This window comes from Haliotis rufescens, unplaced genomic scaffold (assembly GCF_023055435.1).
Source record: "Haliotis rufescens isolate VD_foot unplaced genomic scaffold, xgHalRufe1.0.p SCAF_12, whole genome shotgun sequence".
In the NCBI taxonomy this organism is placed as follows: domain Eukaryota; kingdom Metazoa; phylum Mollusca; class Gastropoda; order Lepetellida; family Haliotidae; genus Haliotis; species Haliotis rufescens.
In genome coordinates this window covers 26,619,360-26,634,227 of record NW_025963802.1, presented here as the reverse complement: position 1 = coordinate 26,634,227, position 14,868 = coordinate 26,619,360, and the positions used below count along the sequence as shown (strand labels likewise).

The 14,868-nt window shown below is 36.6% G+C and overlaps 1 protein-coding gene across 5 annotated transcripts in view; it reads left to right on the top strand.

Moving 5' to 3' along the window:
• Positions 1–14,868, top strand: part of LOC124116001 (trichohyalin-like) — a 72,790-nt gene that overhangs the window by 4,782 nt on the left and 53,140 nt on the right. For all 5 annotated transcript variants that reach the window (XM_046477196.2, XM_046477204.2, XM_048393457.1 and 2 more), the window contains exons 2-3: positions 4,524–4,604; positions 4,978–5,126. In XM_046477196.2, the coding sequence (XP_046333152.2) occupies positions 4,524–4,604; positions 4,978–5,126 (230 nt within the window). The remainder of the gene's footprint in view (positions 1–4,523; positions 4,605–4,977; positions 5,127–14,868) is intronic.

Below are 14,868 nucleotides of genomic sequence, written 5' to 3'. Positions count from 1 at the left end.
TTAATTCGATAATGCAACTTCATAATACAAATCTATACTGAACCTCAAAAGAAACATCACCCCAAGTAACATTGCATGAAAAGTTGTCATTTAAATATCTGGGTCATTTTTGTCAAAGTTTCTAAAATTTATCATTACCGTAATAATGACAACATTGGTGTATAATAATAACTTTATTGATAATTTATAACAATAATGATTCTAGTCGTGGCAACTTCCAAACTTTCGGGAAGTTGTAATCTATCGGACCGTCATTCAGGCGATGTTTCTGACAGATCACGATCTGAAAAATACTATCATGAAAGTGTATCCCGTGGATAAGCCGACCCCTTTCTACAGAATCTTTTTTCTGGTCCTCAAAATTCGGCTTATACGCGGTCATATACGGTACTTTGTCCGGAAAAATGAAATTTGATAAAAAAACAAAGCAGATGACAATAAAACGGATCGCCCCAAACGCATCACGGCAATGGCCATGGTAACCTGATGCATGCGAGTTCCATGCAAATTGAAATGTACATGCGTTCCCTAATTTCTTGCCCTATAAAAATCCACCCAGATCAGATAACATTCATTATCCCCCTGGCATATAATGCGGGGGGATATAGCTATGGGCATGTTCGTCCGTCCGTCTGTCCTTCCGTCTGTCTCAATCGTTTCTGGAGCAGAACTCGAAAACTGTTCAATATTTCTTCATCAAACTTTGCATTTATATCACTTAAGTAGTGAAGTTGTGCCTTTTGCTATTTTGGAATTTGTCCAATTTTTTTATTTTCCAATTTTCATGAAAGCATGCTGGACATAGGCTCACTATGTGAGTTTTCGAAGCAGAACTAAAAAACTGTTGAATATTTCTCCATGTTACTTTTCATAGGTTTAAACTACATACTGAACTGGTGCCTTTTGCTATTTAGGAATTTTAGAAGGTTTTATTTTTTACGTTTACATGGCAACAAGTTGGACTTAGGTTCTATAGTGTAGAGTTCTCAAAACCCATTCAAAACTTTCTAACAAAACTTTGCATGTCTATCAGACTCATGCTGAACTGGTGCCTTTTGCTATTTAGGAATTTTATAAATTTTTATTTTTTACGTTTCCATGGCAACAAGTTGGATTTAAGTTTTAATATAGGGTGGGTTCACTTATGCAGTATAACAAATAAACTGCTAAATATTTCCTTGCCAAACATTGCATGTCTATATATAAAGCACATACTGAACTGGTGCCATTTGATATTAAGGAGTTTTAGAAATGTTTATTTTAGAATTTCCATTGCAGCTATTTTGACAGGGCTAAGAGAAATGTTGGGTCAGTTTCCTGGTTTGGGACCATAACGTGTTAAAATGGGCGGGGGATATAGATGACTTCGTTGACTATACGCTTGTTTAGTTATTTTTTCTTGTAATTTGTCATTTGTTTGCATAAAAAAACAACACAGAAACACACTTGTTTTACTTTTCATTTCATATGGATGCGACCGTGGTGTATCTTTTGTGGGTAAACAATGTATGCTTCTTTAAGAACATTCAACTCTTGACTCATTACATACAGAATTGCACATTTACTTGTGGTTACTTTACAGACAGCTGCTGGGGGGATATGTCATCTTTCCCATGACTGTTGTTCATTATTGAATTGCTACCACATGCCAAGATTGATAAGAAATCAGCGACACCAAGCCCTTGGACGATTGCAAGCTGGACAAATCGTCCAGCAAGTAGCCAATGCATTTCAAGTCCACGTAAGGACCATATACAGGCTGCAGCAACGGTACCCGACCACAAACACTACAGATGACCGACCATGTAGTGGAAGACCAAGAGTCACCACCCGACGTCAGGATCGTCAGATTGTGTGACAGCATCTTAAAGATCGCTTTGTTACTGCTGCGGAAACTGTTCAACAGACCATGGGGACACACCAGCTACACATTAGTGCGGACACTGTGCGTCGACGACTGACGAGCAGACACCTCCACTGTCATATTCTGACACCACGAGCATCATGATGTGGGGTGGAATTGGTCTTGCACAGAGGATCGGCCCTGTAGTCTTCCAGAACATCGGTCCAGAGAGAGGCAATGGTGTCACAGCAGCTCGGTACATTGATTAAGTGACCACACGCCATACCTCATTTGGCACGTCGCTGCAATCACAAGTTTCAGCATGATAACGCCCATGCCCACACTGCAACAAGAGACTTCCTCCAGCAGAAAGGCATCAGAACCATGCTGTGGCCTGCCCTTAGTCCTGATTTAAATCCCATTAGGCACCTGTGGGACGTCTGAATGACGTCCGACCAAGGCCGACAACTGCAGCTGACCTGCGTCAGGCGTTCCTCAGAGTGTGGGCTCAAGTGCCTATGGCCTTCATCAACCGCCTCATCCTTTCCATGTATTGACTTTGCACGGCAGTCATCAATGCACATGATGGACACACGAGATACTGACTTGTGATACCATTTTCAGAGACTAGTATTGTGTTTTACTTTAAGAACATTTGACACGTTAATTTTAACCATGATGATCAGTTTTGCCAAGTTTCATCTTTTCAATATGTCTCAAAGTATATTGACAGTGTTTGGACAAATAAGGTTTTAAATATATCTATCCATGGTGATGTTTCTTTTGTGGTTCAGTATCCCTGCATCAATATGGTGTACCAAACATGCCCCGTTCACATGCACAACATTTACTCACGTAAGTAATTTTGGACATACATACGTTTGTACATACGTGTGTATATGTAAATTTACCATGCGTTCACATGAAAATTAGCTATGGTGTGTACATGAGATATGTAAATCGTGTAAGGCACACATATTCATCATTCTATTCATGTCTTTCAATATGAAAATGTTGTTTTCCAATCAAAGTTGAATGAGAAGAGAGTTATCTTACAGAAATCTTCACATGAAGCAACATGTGTTTGACTTAATCTGTACACAAATTTTTGACTCCTTGAAACCCAAAGAAAACACTGTCTACCCAGCTCTCCATGTCCCCATTAAAGTTGTTATTGCTGTATACTGAATAGAATACAGAATTCAGAATTTGTATGGTGTTGGCAAATCAACATATATAAATTAGATCATCCTCTGACGTTACCACATTACAACCTATATACATACAGTTTAAATTTACATTTACTTTTGCACCTGCTCCAGACATGATGTAAATGTGCTCCTGGTGTAAATATACACACAAGAAAACGTGTTCATATGACAAGTATACTCATGTATGTATATTTACACATTAATGCAAATATACACACATTTGCATAGAGGTGCATGTGAACGGGGTATTAGTTTCTATTAAATGTACTAACCATTAAGAACTCAATAAGGTGACTATTTTTTTTGTCATGAGTTATTTCACATTTATGCCGTTTACCGTAATTTGTATGGTACAATTAGAACCAAATATTGTTACATAAATATTGATATATAGACATACATTATATGTACATGCTGACAAAACCCTTTCTATATTCATTATAATTAAATATGAAATCTGTTTATTCAAACAGTTGCGTGTACATCCTTGCTAGGGGTCAAGATAAATCGAAATATCAAATCCAATACTAATATCTATTGGTAAGCACTTAAGTCAATAAATTGATTGTTAAATCAGTTTTCGATCAAAAGTATTGATTTCACTTAGGAATATCGATAGTTTCGATTGTATTTACCATATCAATAAAATAGATGCAATGCTGTTCAAATTTGTTTTTCTTTTGATCATGCGTGGTAGTAATTTACACATGCATGGTAATGTGGAAGATTCGTTTTCTTAAATTATTAGGGTAAAGAAAAAACAAATCATATCTCAAACTTCACTTTTTATTTGTTGTTATGGTTATCACATTCAAAGGAAACTTCAGTTCCAAGGTTTAATTCAACTCTAAAATCCATCTGAAATGATACACTGAAAATTATCGATATTTATCGCAATAGCTGCTTGCAATATCAATAGTTATCGCAATAGTTTCTTTCAATATCAATAGTTATCGCAATAGTGATTTCCAGACCAGTAGTCACTCCTTGCAACGTTGTAGCAATGTTGCATCACAACATTCAATATATGCATTCGTATTTACTTTTTTTAGCTATTTTCGATGTATAAACATAAAGCAATATGTGTCTTGATATGTGAAAAATAATTCATAATGTAATACGCCATCAATGTTTTGTGCTCATGTCATGAAAATATGTTTACCCAATCTTGTGACGTTGTTTGCGAACATTACATTCACACAACTTTCCAGCAATGTTGTGTGTTTGCTGGGATAATGCCAACAAGCAGAACTGTCAAGTTATCATAATGTGGCTGTAATGTCACACGTTAATAGGCATGAATACTGTGTCACATTTCCTGAGAACTGTAATCTGTTCAGAATGTCTCAGAATTAGAGATTTGTTCTTTTGATTTGGTCTGCAATAGAGCTTGAAAAATTAAAGTTATATCCATACATGTGTGTCTCCCAACATGATCCATACTGAAAATAGTAAACTACATTCTTCAGCGTCAAGATGAAGAGGAGAGGATGTGGAATAGTGCAGCGGTAGCCCCAGTTGTCACAGCTCAAGCAGTTGATACCCACAAGGTAAGGGTGTGACAGTTCTATACACTTGATTGACAGGGACATCGTTTATGGGGTATTTATGTGGAGGTCAGACTGATGTGGTTGGGTCACATGTCCACAGTCTTCGACAATAACCATGAGTCTGAAGCCTGGGTCAAGTAAAATGTATTTTGTTCTAGTAAGCTTATCTAATGAAAGTCCACCAATGAAAGTCGAAATTTACACCAAAGTCTAGGAATAGAGTATTGTGACTGACATTACGGTTGTGGAGGTCAGAGTGGTGGTGGTAGGTCACATCACAGGACCTATAGTTGGAATATTGCTGAGTGCGGCGTAAAACAACAAACCAACCAACCATGTAACTAACAAACAAACTCTCTGTGCTGTTTAACAGGTTGTTCAGGAGAAGACGGGAAAGAAGAAAAAAGGATCTCTATTCAAGCGCAGAAAAAAACCCACTGTGGATGAGGATGATAAGGAAGATGCTGATATAGAGCCGGGCAAATACAGGGGGATGGTGGATGTCATTGTCCAGACCAGTAGGTAAGGGATTTAGATCCATGGTTTCAAAATAATGGTGCATAGCCATGGAAATTAATATGACTTGGAACAGGAATGGTAATGAGCAACAAAATGAGGAGAGGTTGTCAGGCTTGTCCCGGCAAAGTTTCACCATCCTACACCATATGGTAGTCTGTCACACAGACCCTTAAAAGAATATATCCAATACAGCCCATGCAAGTCTATAATTTAACATATTTATTCTGTAAAACATTTTCATTTCAGAGACTAGATATTGGTCTTACCTTATTGTATCAGGGGAAAACATAAAAACTGTTTGAGCAGGCCAAAATGTTTCAATATATACATCTTTGTGAAACTTTGTGTACACATCAGGTAAAAGATTTGATTAGGCTTTCAGGCCGCTGTAATATAGCTGGAATATAGCTGAGTGCTGTGTTAATTAATGAACAAACATATTTAAAACAGTTGGTGATATTGATGACTTCTTCTTCTTGTTTTATTGTTAATTATCTTCTTAAAGGTGGTTAAATAATCAAAGTATTTAATCAATCAATTTTTCACAAAAGCCTATACTCAAGAACCATAACACTTAGAAAGCTGAAATTTTGCGTAAATGATAAAAGCTGAAAGTAGGTTCAAGTTTGTTCCACATGTCACAAAAAAACTTCTTTTTCTTTGCATGTAATGTTCTAAAACAATGTTGCACATTATTTCATATTCTCTACAACATTACACCAATTGTTCTGAAACTGAACATTGATGTCTGTCACCACAAAAAGGTCATGAAATCAACAATATGAATAATTTATTATTTTCACAGGTACAAATAATAGTGTCCCAGTTGACACAATGTTAATAATTACAAAGGTAACAATGGTCATGTGAGCATAGAGCTTTCTAATTAGTATTATAAAACAAAATCCAAATTGTAGCAAACAAAGGTGACATTTTTACTATCACTTGGTTTACGGATGCGCCACTCTTTCAAAGTCCAAATGTTGAAAAAAAATAAAAATACATATCACTCCTATTACTGCCAATCTTTACTTTAAAAAATGCAAAAACTGTTCAAACATAAAAAAAGATTTCATTTGCAACATGTAAACCAAAGGGAAGTCACTCTGTTATTTCTCGCTAGGATCCATCAAAGCTTGTCAATGCAAAGTGCGGTGGTGACCAGTTTAACTCTATCAACACTGTTGGCCAGTACATGGGCCAAGAAGCCACGAGTAACCAGACACTGCAGGCAGATAAGACCGGCCAAGTCACGTCAAAATAGTATATAATTTTATTAACCTACCTATCATATCATTCATTTATTCAATCTATCACATTTCGCAATTTCTGAAGTAAGTATTCCATTTCAATTTAACATTTTTTATCAAAAGATTAAAAGGTTATTCACTATTACCCGCAGTGTTATTATCCCCCACCCCAACGAAGTTGGGTTCCGTCCATCCGTCTGTGCATGCGTGTGTGCGTGCGTGAGTGGTATGTGTGTGCGTCCCGAAATCATTTCCGGAACATAGCTCAGAAACCGTTAAATATTTTTCTACGAAACTTTGCATGTCTATCAGACTCATGCTGATGGTTGGTTTGTTGTTTAACGCCGCACTCAGCAATATTCCAGCTATATGACGGCAGTCTGTAAATAATCGAGTCTGGACCAGACAATCCAGTGATTGATATCATGAGCATCGATCCACGCAATTGGGATCGATGACATGTACGAGGGGTGTTCATTAAAGATTTCCCCTAAACCACTTAGGGTTATCATATTTGGTTGAAATTTCACATGTGTAATGATACATGTATCTATGGGTTATGTCTGAATTTGCAGCACCGAACTATTAATCTTACCACTTTTACAGGTGTTATGATCAAGTAGGGTGTGACAATGGAGCCAGTAGAATACCGAGCAGTGATTAGGTTTTTATATTTGAAAGGTCGCACCAAAAGAAACTTTCGATGAAATGAAAGCAACTTATGGGGAAGATGCCCCACCATATGACGTTGTTAAACACTGGCATCGCCAGTTCAAGTGTGGTCAGACATCTGTGGAAACAACTGTTATTCCTGGTCGCCCCCATTCAGCCATTGATGAGGACACTATCCATCAAGTGGAGACCGCCATTTTGGCAGACCGTCGTATAACTGTTCGCCAGTTAGCACAAGATGTCAAGATCAGTGTAAGGTCTGTGGTAAAAATCATCCATGACAATTTGAACATGCATAAGGTGTCTGCACGATGGATTACCATGTTGCACCTTTCCAAAAGCAGGCTAATCACACAGGATGAAACATGGGTCCATCACAATGATCCTAAGACTAAAGTTCAGTCGATGCAATGGAAGCATGTGGAGTCACCACCCCCAAAGAAGGCACGGCGTCCAACCCTCTGCAGGCAAGGTCATGCTCACAGTGTTTTGGGACCAGCACGGAGTAGTTATGATGGATTTCTTGGCAAAGGGTACAACAATTACAGGAGCTTATTATGCTTCACTGCTGCGGAAATTGTGGGACGCTATCAAGTTTAAGAGGCGTGGCATGCTGACCAAGGGTGTCCGTCTCCTGCAAGACAATGCTCCAGTACACTACTCTCATGTTGCCCAGACAGAAGCGGTCCTGTGGCTATGAAATCCTTCCACATACTTCTTACTCTCCTGACCTTGCACCATCTGACTTCCACCTCTTTACAACCATGAAGTCATTTATGAAGGGAAAACGTTTCACAGATGATGAAACACTGATTTCTGAAGTCAAGTCCTGGTTTGAGACGCAAAATGAGGGCTTTTACAAGCGAGGTCTCCATAGTTGCATAAAACGAAGGGAGACGTGTGTAACTCTTGGTGGTTCCTATCTGGAGAAAGACTAATACCTATGCCAAGTTTCATTCCACCAGGTCCATCGGAAGTTGGTCAGGGGAAATCTTTAATGAACACCCCTCGTATCAACCAAGTCAGCGAGCCTGACCACCCGATCCTGTTAGTCGCCGTTTAAGGCAAGCATGGGTTGCTGAAGACCTATTCTTCCCCGGAATCTTCACGGGTAGGACTCATGCTGAACTGGTGCCTTTTTATATTTAGCACTTTTAGAAATGTTTATTTTTTACGTTTCCATGGCAACAAGTTTGACTTAGAAAACAATAAAGGTAGGGTTTGATTCCGGGTGAAATTTTGTACATCTATCAGACACATGCTGAATTGTTGCCTTTTGCTATTTATGAATTTTAGAAATTTGTATCACAGGGTATTATTCACAGAAATATTTCCTTGCCAAATATTGCATGTCTATATATAAAGCACATACTGAACAGAAATGGTGCCATTTGATATTAAGGAGTTTTAGAAATGTTTATTTTAGAATTTCCATTGCAATGTTGGGTCAGTTACCTGGTTTGGGACGGGGGATATAGATGACTTCATCAACGATACGCTTGTTGAAAATTGAATTCTCGGACACACACTTCAACAACGGGTCCTCATGAACATGTCAAACAGCAAAATAAAGATGTTTCAAGCAAATCTTTAAATATATTATACAAAGTAATAAATGAAATAAAAAAAAATGTATCTAAAAGTTGCCAAACTGACATCTAAGTTATTATTTCCATCTTTTTGTGCAATCGCATGTAATGTAAGTCAAATGATGTCTCGGCTTTCGTTGCCTCTATTTCTCAGCTCGTACATGATGTTTAATGCCAAAATATATGCATAAGAAATCTTTGTCACAGCTTGTAACCTAGCACTATATGTCTATGAAGTTCCATATTTTAATAAAGATCGCGATCTCCTGAGTAACATTGTTAAAACGTTCAGAATAACATGATTTACCCAAAACCTTGCGTCAAAATCTTATAAAGGTCATACTTGACTCCAGTGGATGTTACTTCCGTATTATCATTATGTCGGTTGAACAATATAAGGTTTTTTATAGGTACTGACACGAATGCCTTCAGCATACATATTATTCATACGAAGCTTCGAAAACGGAGGTATTTCCTCATGTTAGTGAGCGTAAAGCCACTATTATCGGGAAATGGGTGATGACAGACATTATTTATAATTCTTTTTAAAATAATTTTCTGATTATGTAAACAATGAAACTAAAAAAGAAATAGGCAAGTGGATTTTATGAAATCTTATATTTGCCGAATATTGTTAAATTTTCACTTTCTTGGTTCTTAACCTAGAAGTTATAAATGTGTTAGCTTACATTCTTTTATCTTAAAATGAACTTAATTAAGTTGTAAATTAATTATTTAAATAATGTGATACACATAACTTTCATATTTATAAACAATAGGATTAATAAGACGCTTCAAGTGGTGTATAGCCACACATAAAGAAGCAAAGATGTTTTACAACTAGTTAATTCCTTGATAAAAATTGGCATCATCTATCACACAAGAGTCTCTGGGAACTTAATTTGGTGTCACTGCAGTAATCTTTTGGTTGGCTCGTGTTGAAAGAGTTATTGACCACCCATATTGTTATATTGCCGTTTGTGCACAAGATGAGTGCCAGGGATATAAAAAAAAATTCTTGAAAAATTGAATTATTTTACTTTTCTTACTCCATATGTTTTAGGATAAAATTCAAGTAAAAAAATCTGAGAGGCTTTTTTTTTTCAATTAGCCTACCTCACTTTTGAAATGAGTTTGAAATCTGTAAACCAAGAAATAAAAAAAAATCGCCTCAGTGAAAAAATATGTGTCCATTGGCTGGAATTGCACTATATCATGTTTAAAGCACAAAATCGAGGATGGCGACTGGAGGGTCGAGTAACTTTTGAAAATCATGTTCAGCTTTGCTTATTTGTGTGGAGTTCCCTTTTCTTTGTTAATCAAATCCTGGAATGAACTACTCCAATATAACTAACTTATTATGAATGATCTTTCTAACCAGGCAAGTGTTTCACAATGCTTCAGAAGCATGGTGATCTGAATCATATAAATATTCAAAGAGGTTTGATGTGTAACCAACAGCTTAATCAATCACATGCCAATAACTGTGAAAATGTCTTGTTAGGGTTAGAAATTATTTTATTGTTTCACTAGTCCGCAAAAATGATTTGCTACAGAGTTGCCATCTACCTAATAGTAATAGTAAAGGTGGTAGCCCACAAGGAAATGTCACTTGTCCTTACTGAATGTTGCTTGTCTCAGACTAGATGGCTTATGTTCATTTCGAACCCTGCTCACACTATCACGTGTTTGCACAGCCACCTTATTATGATGATGACATTTCTACCAGCAAACCATGGCTTAAAAATTCTCATGTTTAGAGGCTAGGAGTTTGTTGCAGAACCTTTCACTGACTTAAGTGTCCCCAAAAAAGGTTTGGAAAGTGTCTGACTGAAACAGTTATGTTAAATGCCACTCTCAAGGAAATTAATTAATCAACATAATAATATTAGGAAATGGAGTCAATACAACATGAACTGGGTTTCAATCAGAAAGTTTGTTTAAGCAGTAATTCAGTTTTGCCAATATTGTAAGGTAGTGATTAGATTGTTTGGAGGCTAATCAATAGTTTTGTTATTGGTGAATGTTTTACTTTGTCTTCAAGGAAAACAAACCTGTGGGTTGTTATTGTCTGAAGTACTATGGCCTTTGCAAGTGAGTGTCAATCAATACTGAGAGGAGCAGTGTGCTGTGGTACACTAGGTGCACTGCCTGACCACACAAGTTGTATCACTATATTTACCTACAGTTCATCCCTACTGTTTGCATTAGATATGTTAATGTGTAGTGAGATAAATACAGTCTGTTTGTGTTGCATGTGTCATGCTTAGTGCATATTTACTTACGCCTATCATTCATCATTTTCTGTATATGTTGTTTTAAGTTTAGTTTTTCTTTTTTTTTAGGGTATATATTATATCTAGTGAGTAGTCAAATAAAAGAACAGGAGTTCTAATGATTAATCTTGTCTTTTAGAAAGTTTGTCCGATAGTCCTTTTACATTGGTATTTGACTCAAAATCATACGAGGACTTAAAACTATGACCATTTGTTACCATGCTGAGTGGATCATTTATCACTGCCTCAAAAAGATGATCGATCATGTTTTGTTGTAAATAATGCCCCATACTAATTACCTATGTTCTATGAAAAACTATTCAAGATATTGAGCATTGTTGAACTACATGACATTATGTTAATGTTACACATGTTAAAGGGCGATAATCAGTGAAAAGTACGGAAATTTGTGTATTTTCATGTCGGCCTGGCTTCAATGCCATGTGAATGAGTGGAGGCTAATCGCTAGACTGTAGGATTAATGAGGATTATCAGGTTAGTTAACTTGATTTAAAATCATCAGGTATAGATAACGTACAGTATGTCTAGTACACTTGGTACTTGAGCAAGTAGAATAACATGGTACCCAGGGTTGTTCAAATACCAAAACTTCCTACTTGCCCAAAGGGGAGTTAACGTAACAAATCTACTTGCCCAACCTGATTTTTAACTTTCCCTGCTAACCATAGAGAAGAAGAAAACTCTGATTTGACGACAAAACTTTGTTTACTGAAGCAACAGGTTATGGGAGATGTGCAAAACAGAAAATTATGTGTGAGGTACTTCATGTGTAGTTGACAAACACACGATGCATCTTCTAAGTTTCAAAGTCAACACAAATGATTTTTTTTACTTGCCCAAGGGCAACTAATTTATTTTTTCCCATATGCCCGACACTTTATATCTTATGGGTCAGGCAAGTTGGGCATCCTCATTGAATACCCCTAATGGTATTCCAACAAAGGCTTGGCAGGTGAGATGGGCAGGGATTAGGATACCTAATGTTTGGAAGAGGGTAGCAGTGGTATTTTCTTCTGCTGTTCTTTACACAGATCCTTTCGCTGAATGAAATGTAGTCATAGCAGCAAACATTCTTCTTGTTTTCGCCAGTCTATTCACAGTCTTGGAATTTGTTGACTTCCTTCTGCTGCAGGGAGGGCAGTGGTGCTCAGGTTTGAGCCCCCAACAGACGAGCTGTTCACATGCAAAACATATACCATCATTATTAACTTGTAAAAAGATTTCTTGTTTTTTTTTCCTGATATTTCAAACAAATATGATGTTATGGATTAATTCAAAATTATAGTAGAACATGGATGTCGTGAACTACAATCAGTTTGTTGTATGCATTTTTTGTTATAACATTTCTCTAAGAAACTTCTGCCGTATTGGATAAAACAAGTGAACACTCTCTCGTGAAATTTACATGTTTAATGGGTACTTTACAGACAAAATTAGTCCAATTACTGGTAGGATTACCATAAAACAAGTTTAACAAGGTTGAATTGTCAGCGCTGATTGTGTTGATTTGCCACTGATTGAGTATATATAGCCAACTGACACTGAGATTTTTAAGTTCACTCTACCTTTCACTAATCTGTGGTATTTGGACTTATACAGGGGTCAAATATCAGGTCACTGTAGATTGTTGCTATATATATGTACACTGTTTCCGGTTGGCTTTTGAAACTGTCGGTTCCTGTGAACTGACAACTCTAAAAATTACCAGTCCCACCCAATTTTTGTCAGTCCCAAGTTTGAACTAATAAAAATCATAAGAAATTTACCTGATTTTAAACTTTCAATTTCAATGTACTTTCATGGCTGACAAATTCAGTGATGTTTTTTCTGAAGTAATTTATTTAGATCTACATGAAATTCACACAAAGTTCAATCCCTATTTTTCTTTTTTTTTCTGAATATTTCAATTTGATTCACGACTAAGTCATTACAAATAGATATTTAACCTCACAGCAAAGCGAAATATTATTTTCATGCACTAAAATTAGATCAGGAGAAACCCTGATGATAACAGACAAGCTGACTTCATTTGAAAAGTATACTTTTTTAACTATCGATGATATTTTGTTCAACAACAAAGATTTACAAGATACCGCAACTAATTTGCCTGTCCACAGGGACAAGCAGTCACAAGAATTACTGTCCAAGCCTAATTTTACCAGTAACAAACTGGTAATTACTGGTAAACTGGAACACTGATGTAGATTTTATAAGATATTATATATAGTGGACAACTCAGGGATTTTGTAACAGTTCATTCTATCCTTTCATTCGCACTACCCATGGTTGTTCTATCCATGTTTTACTGTAATATTTTACCTTTATCATTATACATTTAGCAAGTAAAATTCAAATTAACATAAGTAAAGGATATGAAACTGATGGGGTCGTGATTATGTGGTGTACAAATCTTGATGACCGCATCGTTAATGGTAGATACACAGGTCTTGACCTTACACTACCCATATCGTCTTATTGAGCATATGCCCTAAAGACAGACAATGCACCCCAACATTTACAATACTGAGTGAACATTTATCAGTGTATCAGTAGTTATATTTCTAAGTGAATACATCTCAGTGAACTGAATTAACTGTACACTGACCAACAGCTAGATTAGCAGATTAACATTGCATTACAACACATACAGTAACTATGGATGTTGACCTTACGTGAAGTCACTGTTGAAGGCAAGATCACAGGCTTATACATGGGATGGTGTCTCATGTTGCATCTTTTCCTCCTTTGTTTCAACATTATGGAGATTTAGAGATTATAGCTTTTCTATTCAAAGGAAATAAACAATTTGGCAATATTTTAACTCAAAAGTTATACTAAGATAAATTGCCCTTGTAATGTTAAAAATTGGTGAAATTGGGAATTTTGTTCTAGCCCACAGGAGTTTGTGCTTACCTCGGGCTTGGGGGCTAGTGTTAATTTCTAACACTGTTAGGTCAGAATTACCTATATGGACATGTATGGGCCTCTAGGCGTCAGCAACCCATGCATGTCGTAAGAGGTGACTTTGCTTGTCGTGGGGGGAGACTAACAGGATTAGGTGGTCAGGCTCGCTGACTTGTGTCCCAATTGCTTAGATTGATGGTCAAGATGTCAATCTCTGGGCTGTCTGGTCCCGACTCGATTATTTACAGACTGCTGTTATATATACCTGGAATATTGCAGAGTGTGGCATCAAACAACAAACAAACAAACAAACAAACTCTTGGAAACTTCGTGAATATTATGAAATTAGCAAATGTTCATATTTATCATTTATTTATTTCTTTGAATGGCATTTAGAAGGGATACACATAACAAAGAGACTTTTCGGGTGTCAACATCTTTAGTATGATGAACAAAACATTTCAGAGTATATACTTACTCCTTCATCAGGTGAATGTGATGATGAAGGAGTAAGTATATACTCTGAAACATTGTGTTCCTCATAATAAAGGCGTTGACATCCATAATTCTCTTCCTTATTTATTTCTTTGTCACCATGTATGTAGAGATTTTTTTGTACACTGCAGTGCTTGAGTACTACAACTGATACTATTGATTGAGGTAAAACATACCCCCATAAACATGTCACACAACCTGTGTGTGAGGAGCTTGTTTCACAGTGTGCATCTGTAGACAGTCACTCACACATACTGATACTGTTTCAATGGCAGAGCCTTTGTTGTCTTCTGTTAAGAGGGATTTACTTACAATCAACGTTTCTCAGAAGATGTATGTCAATTCTCAGGAACTCTGGATTTGAGTAAATAACGTTGAAGCTTCATTATTTTAAAGAATGAACTTAGATTGTAATATTAAAACAAAGTTTCAACAGGTGCTTGTCTTGTATTACATTGTTTGGGGTCAGTTTTTTTAATGAAAATCAAACATTTGTTTCCCTGATGAGAGACATGAAAAACTATTTGTTTATCTTACA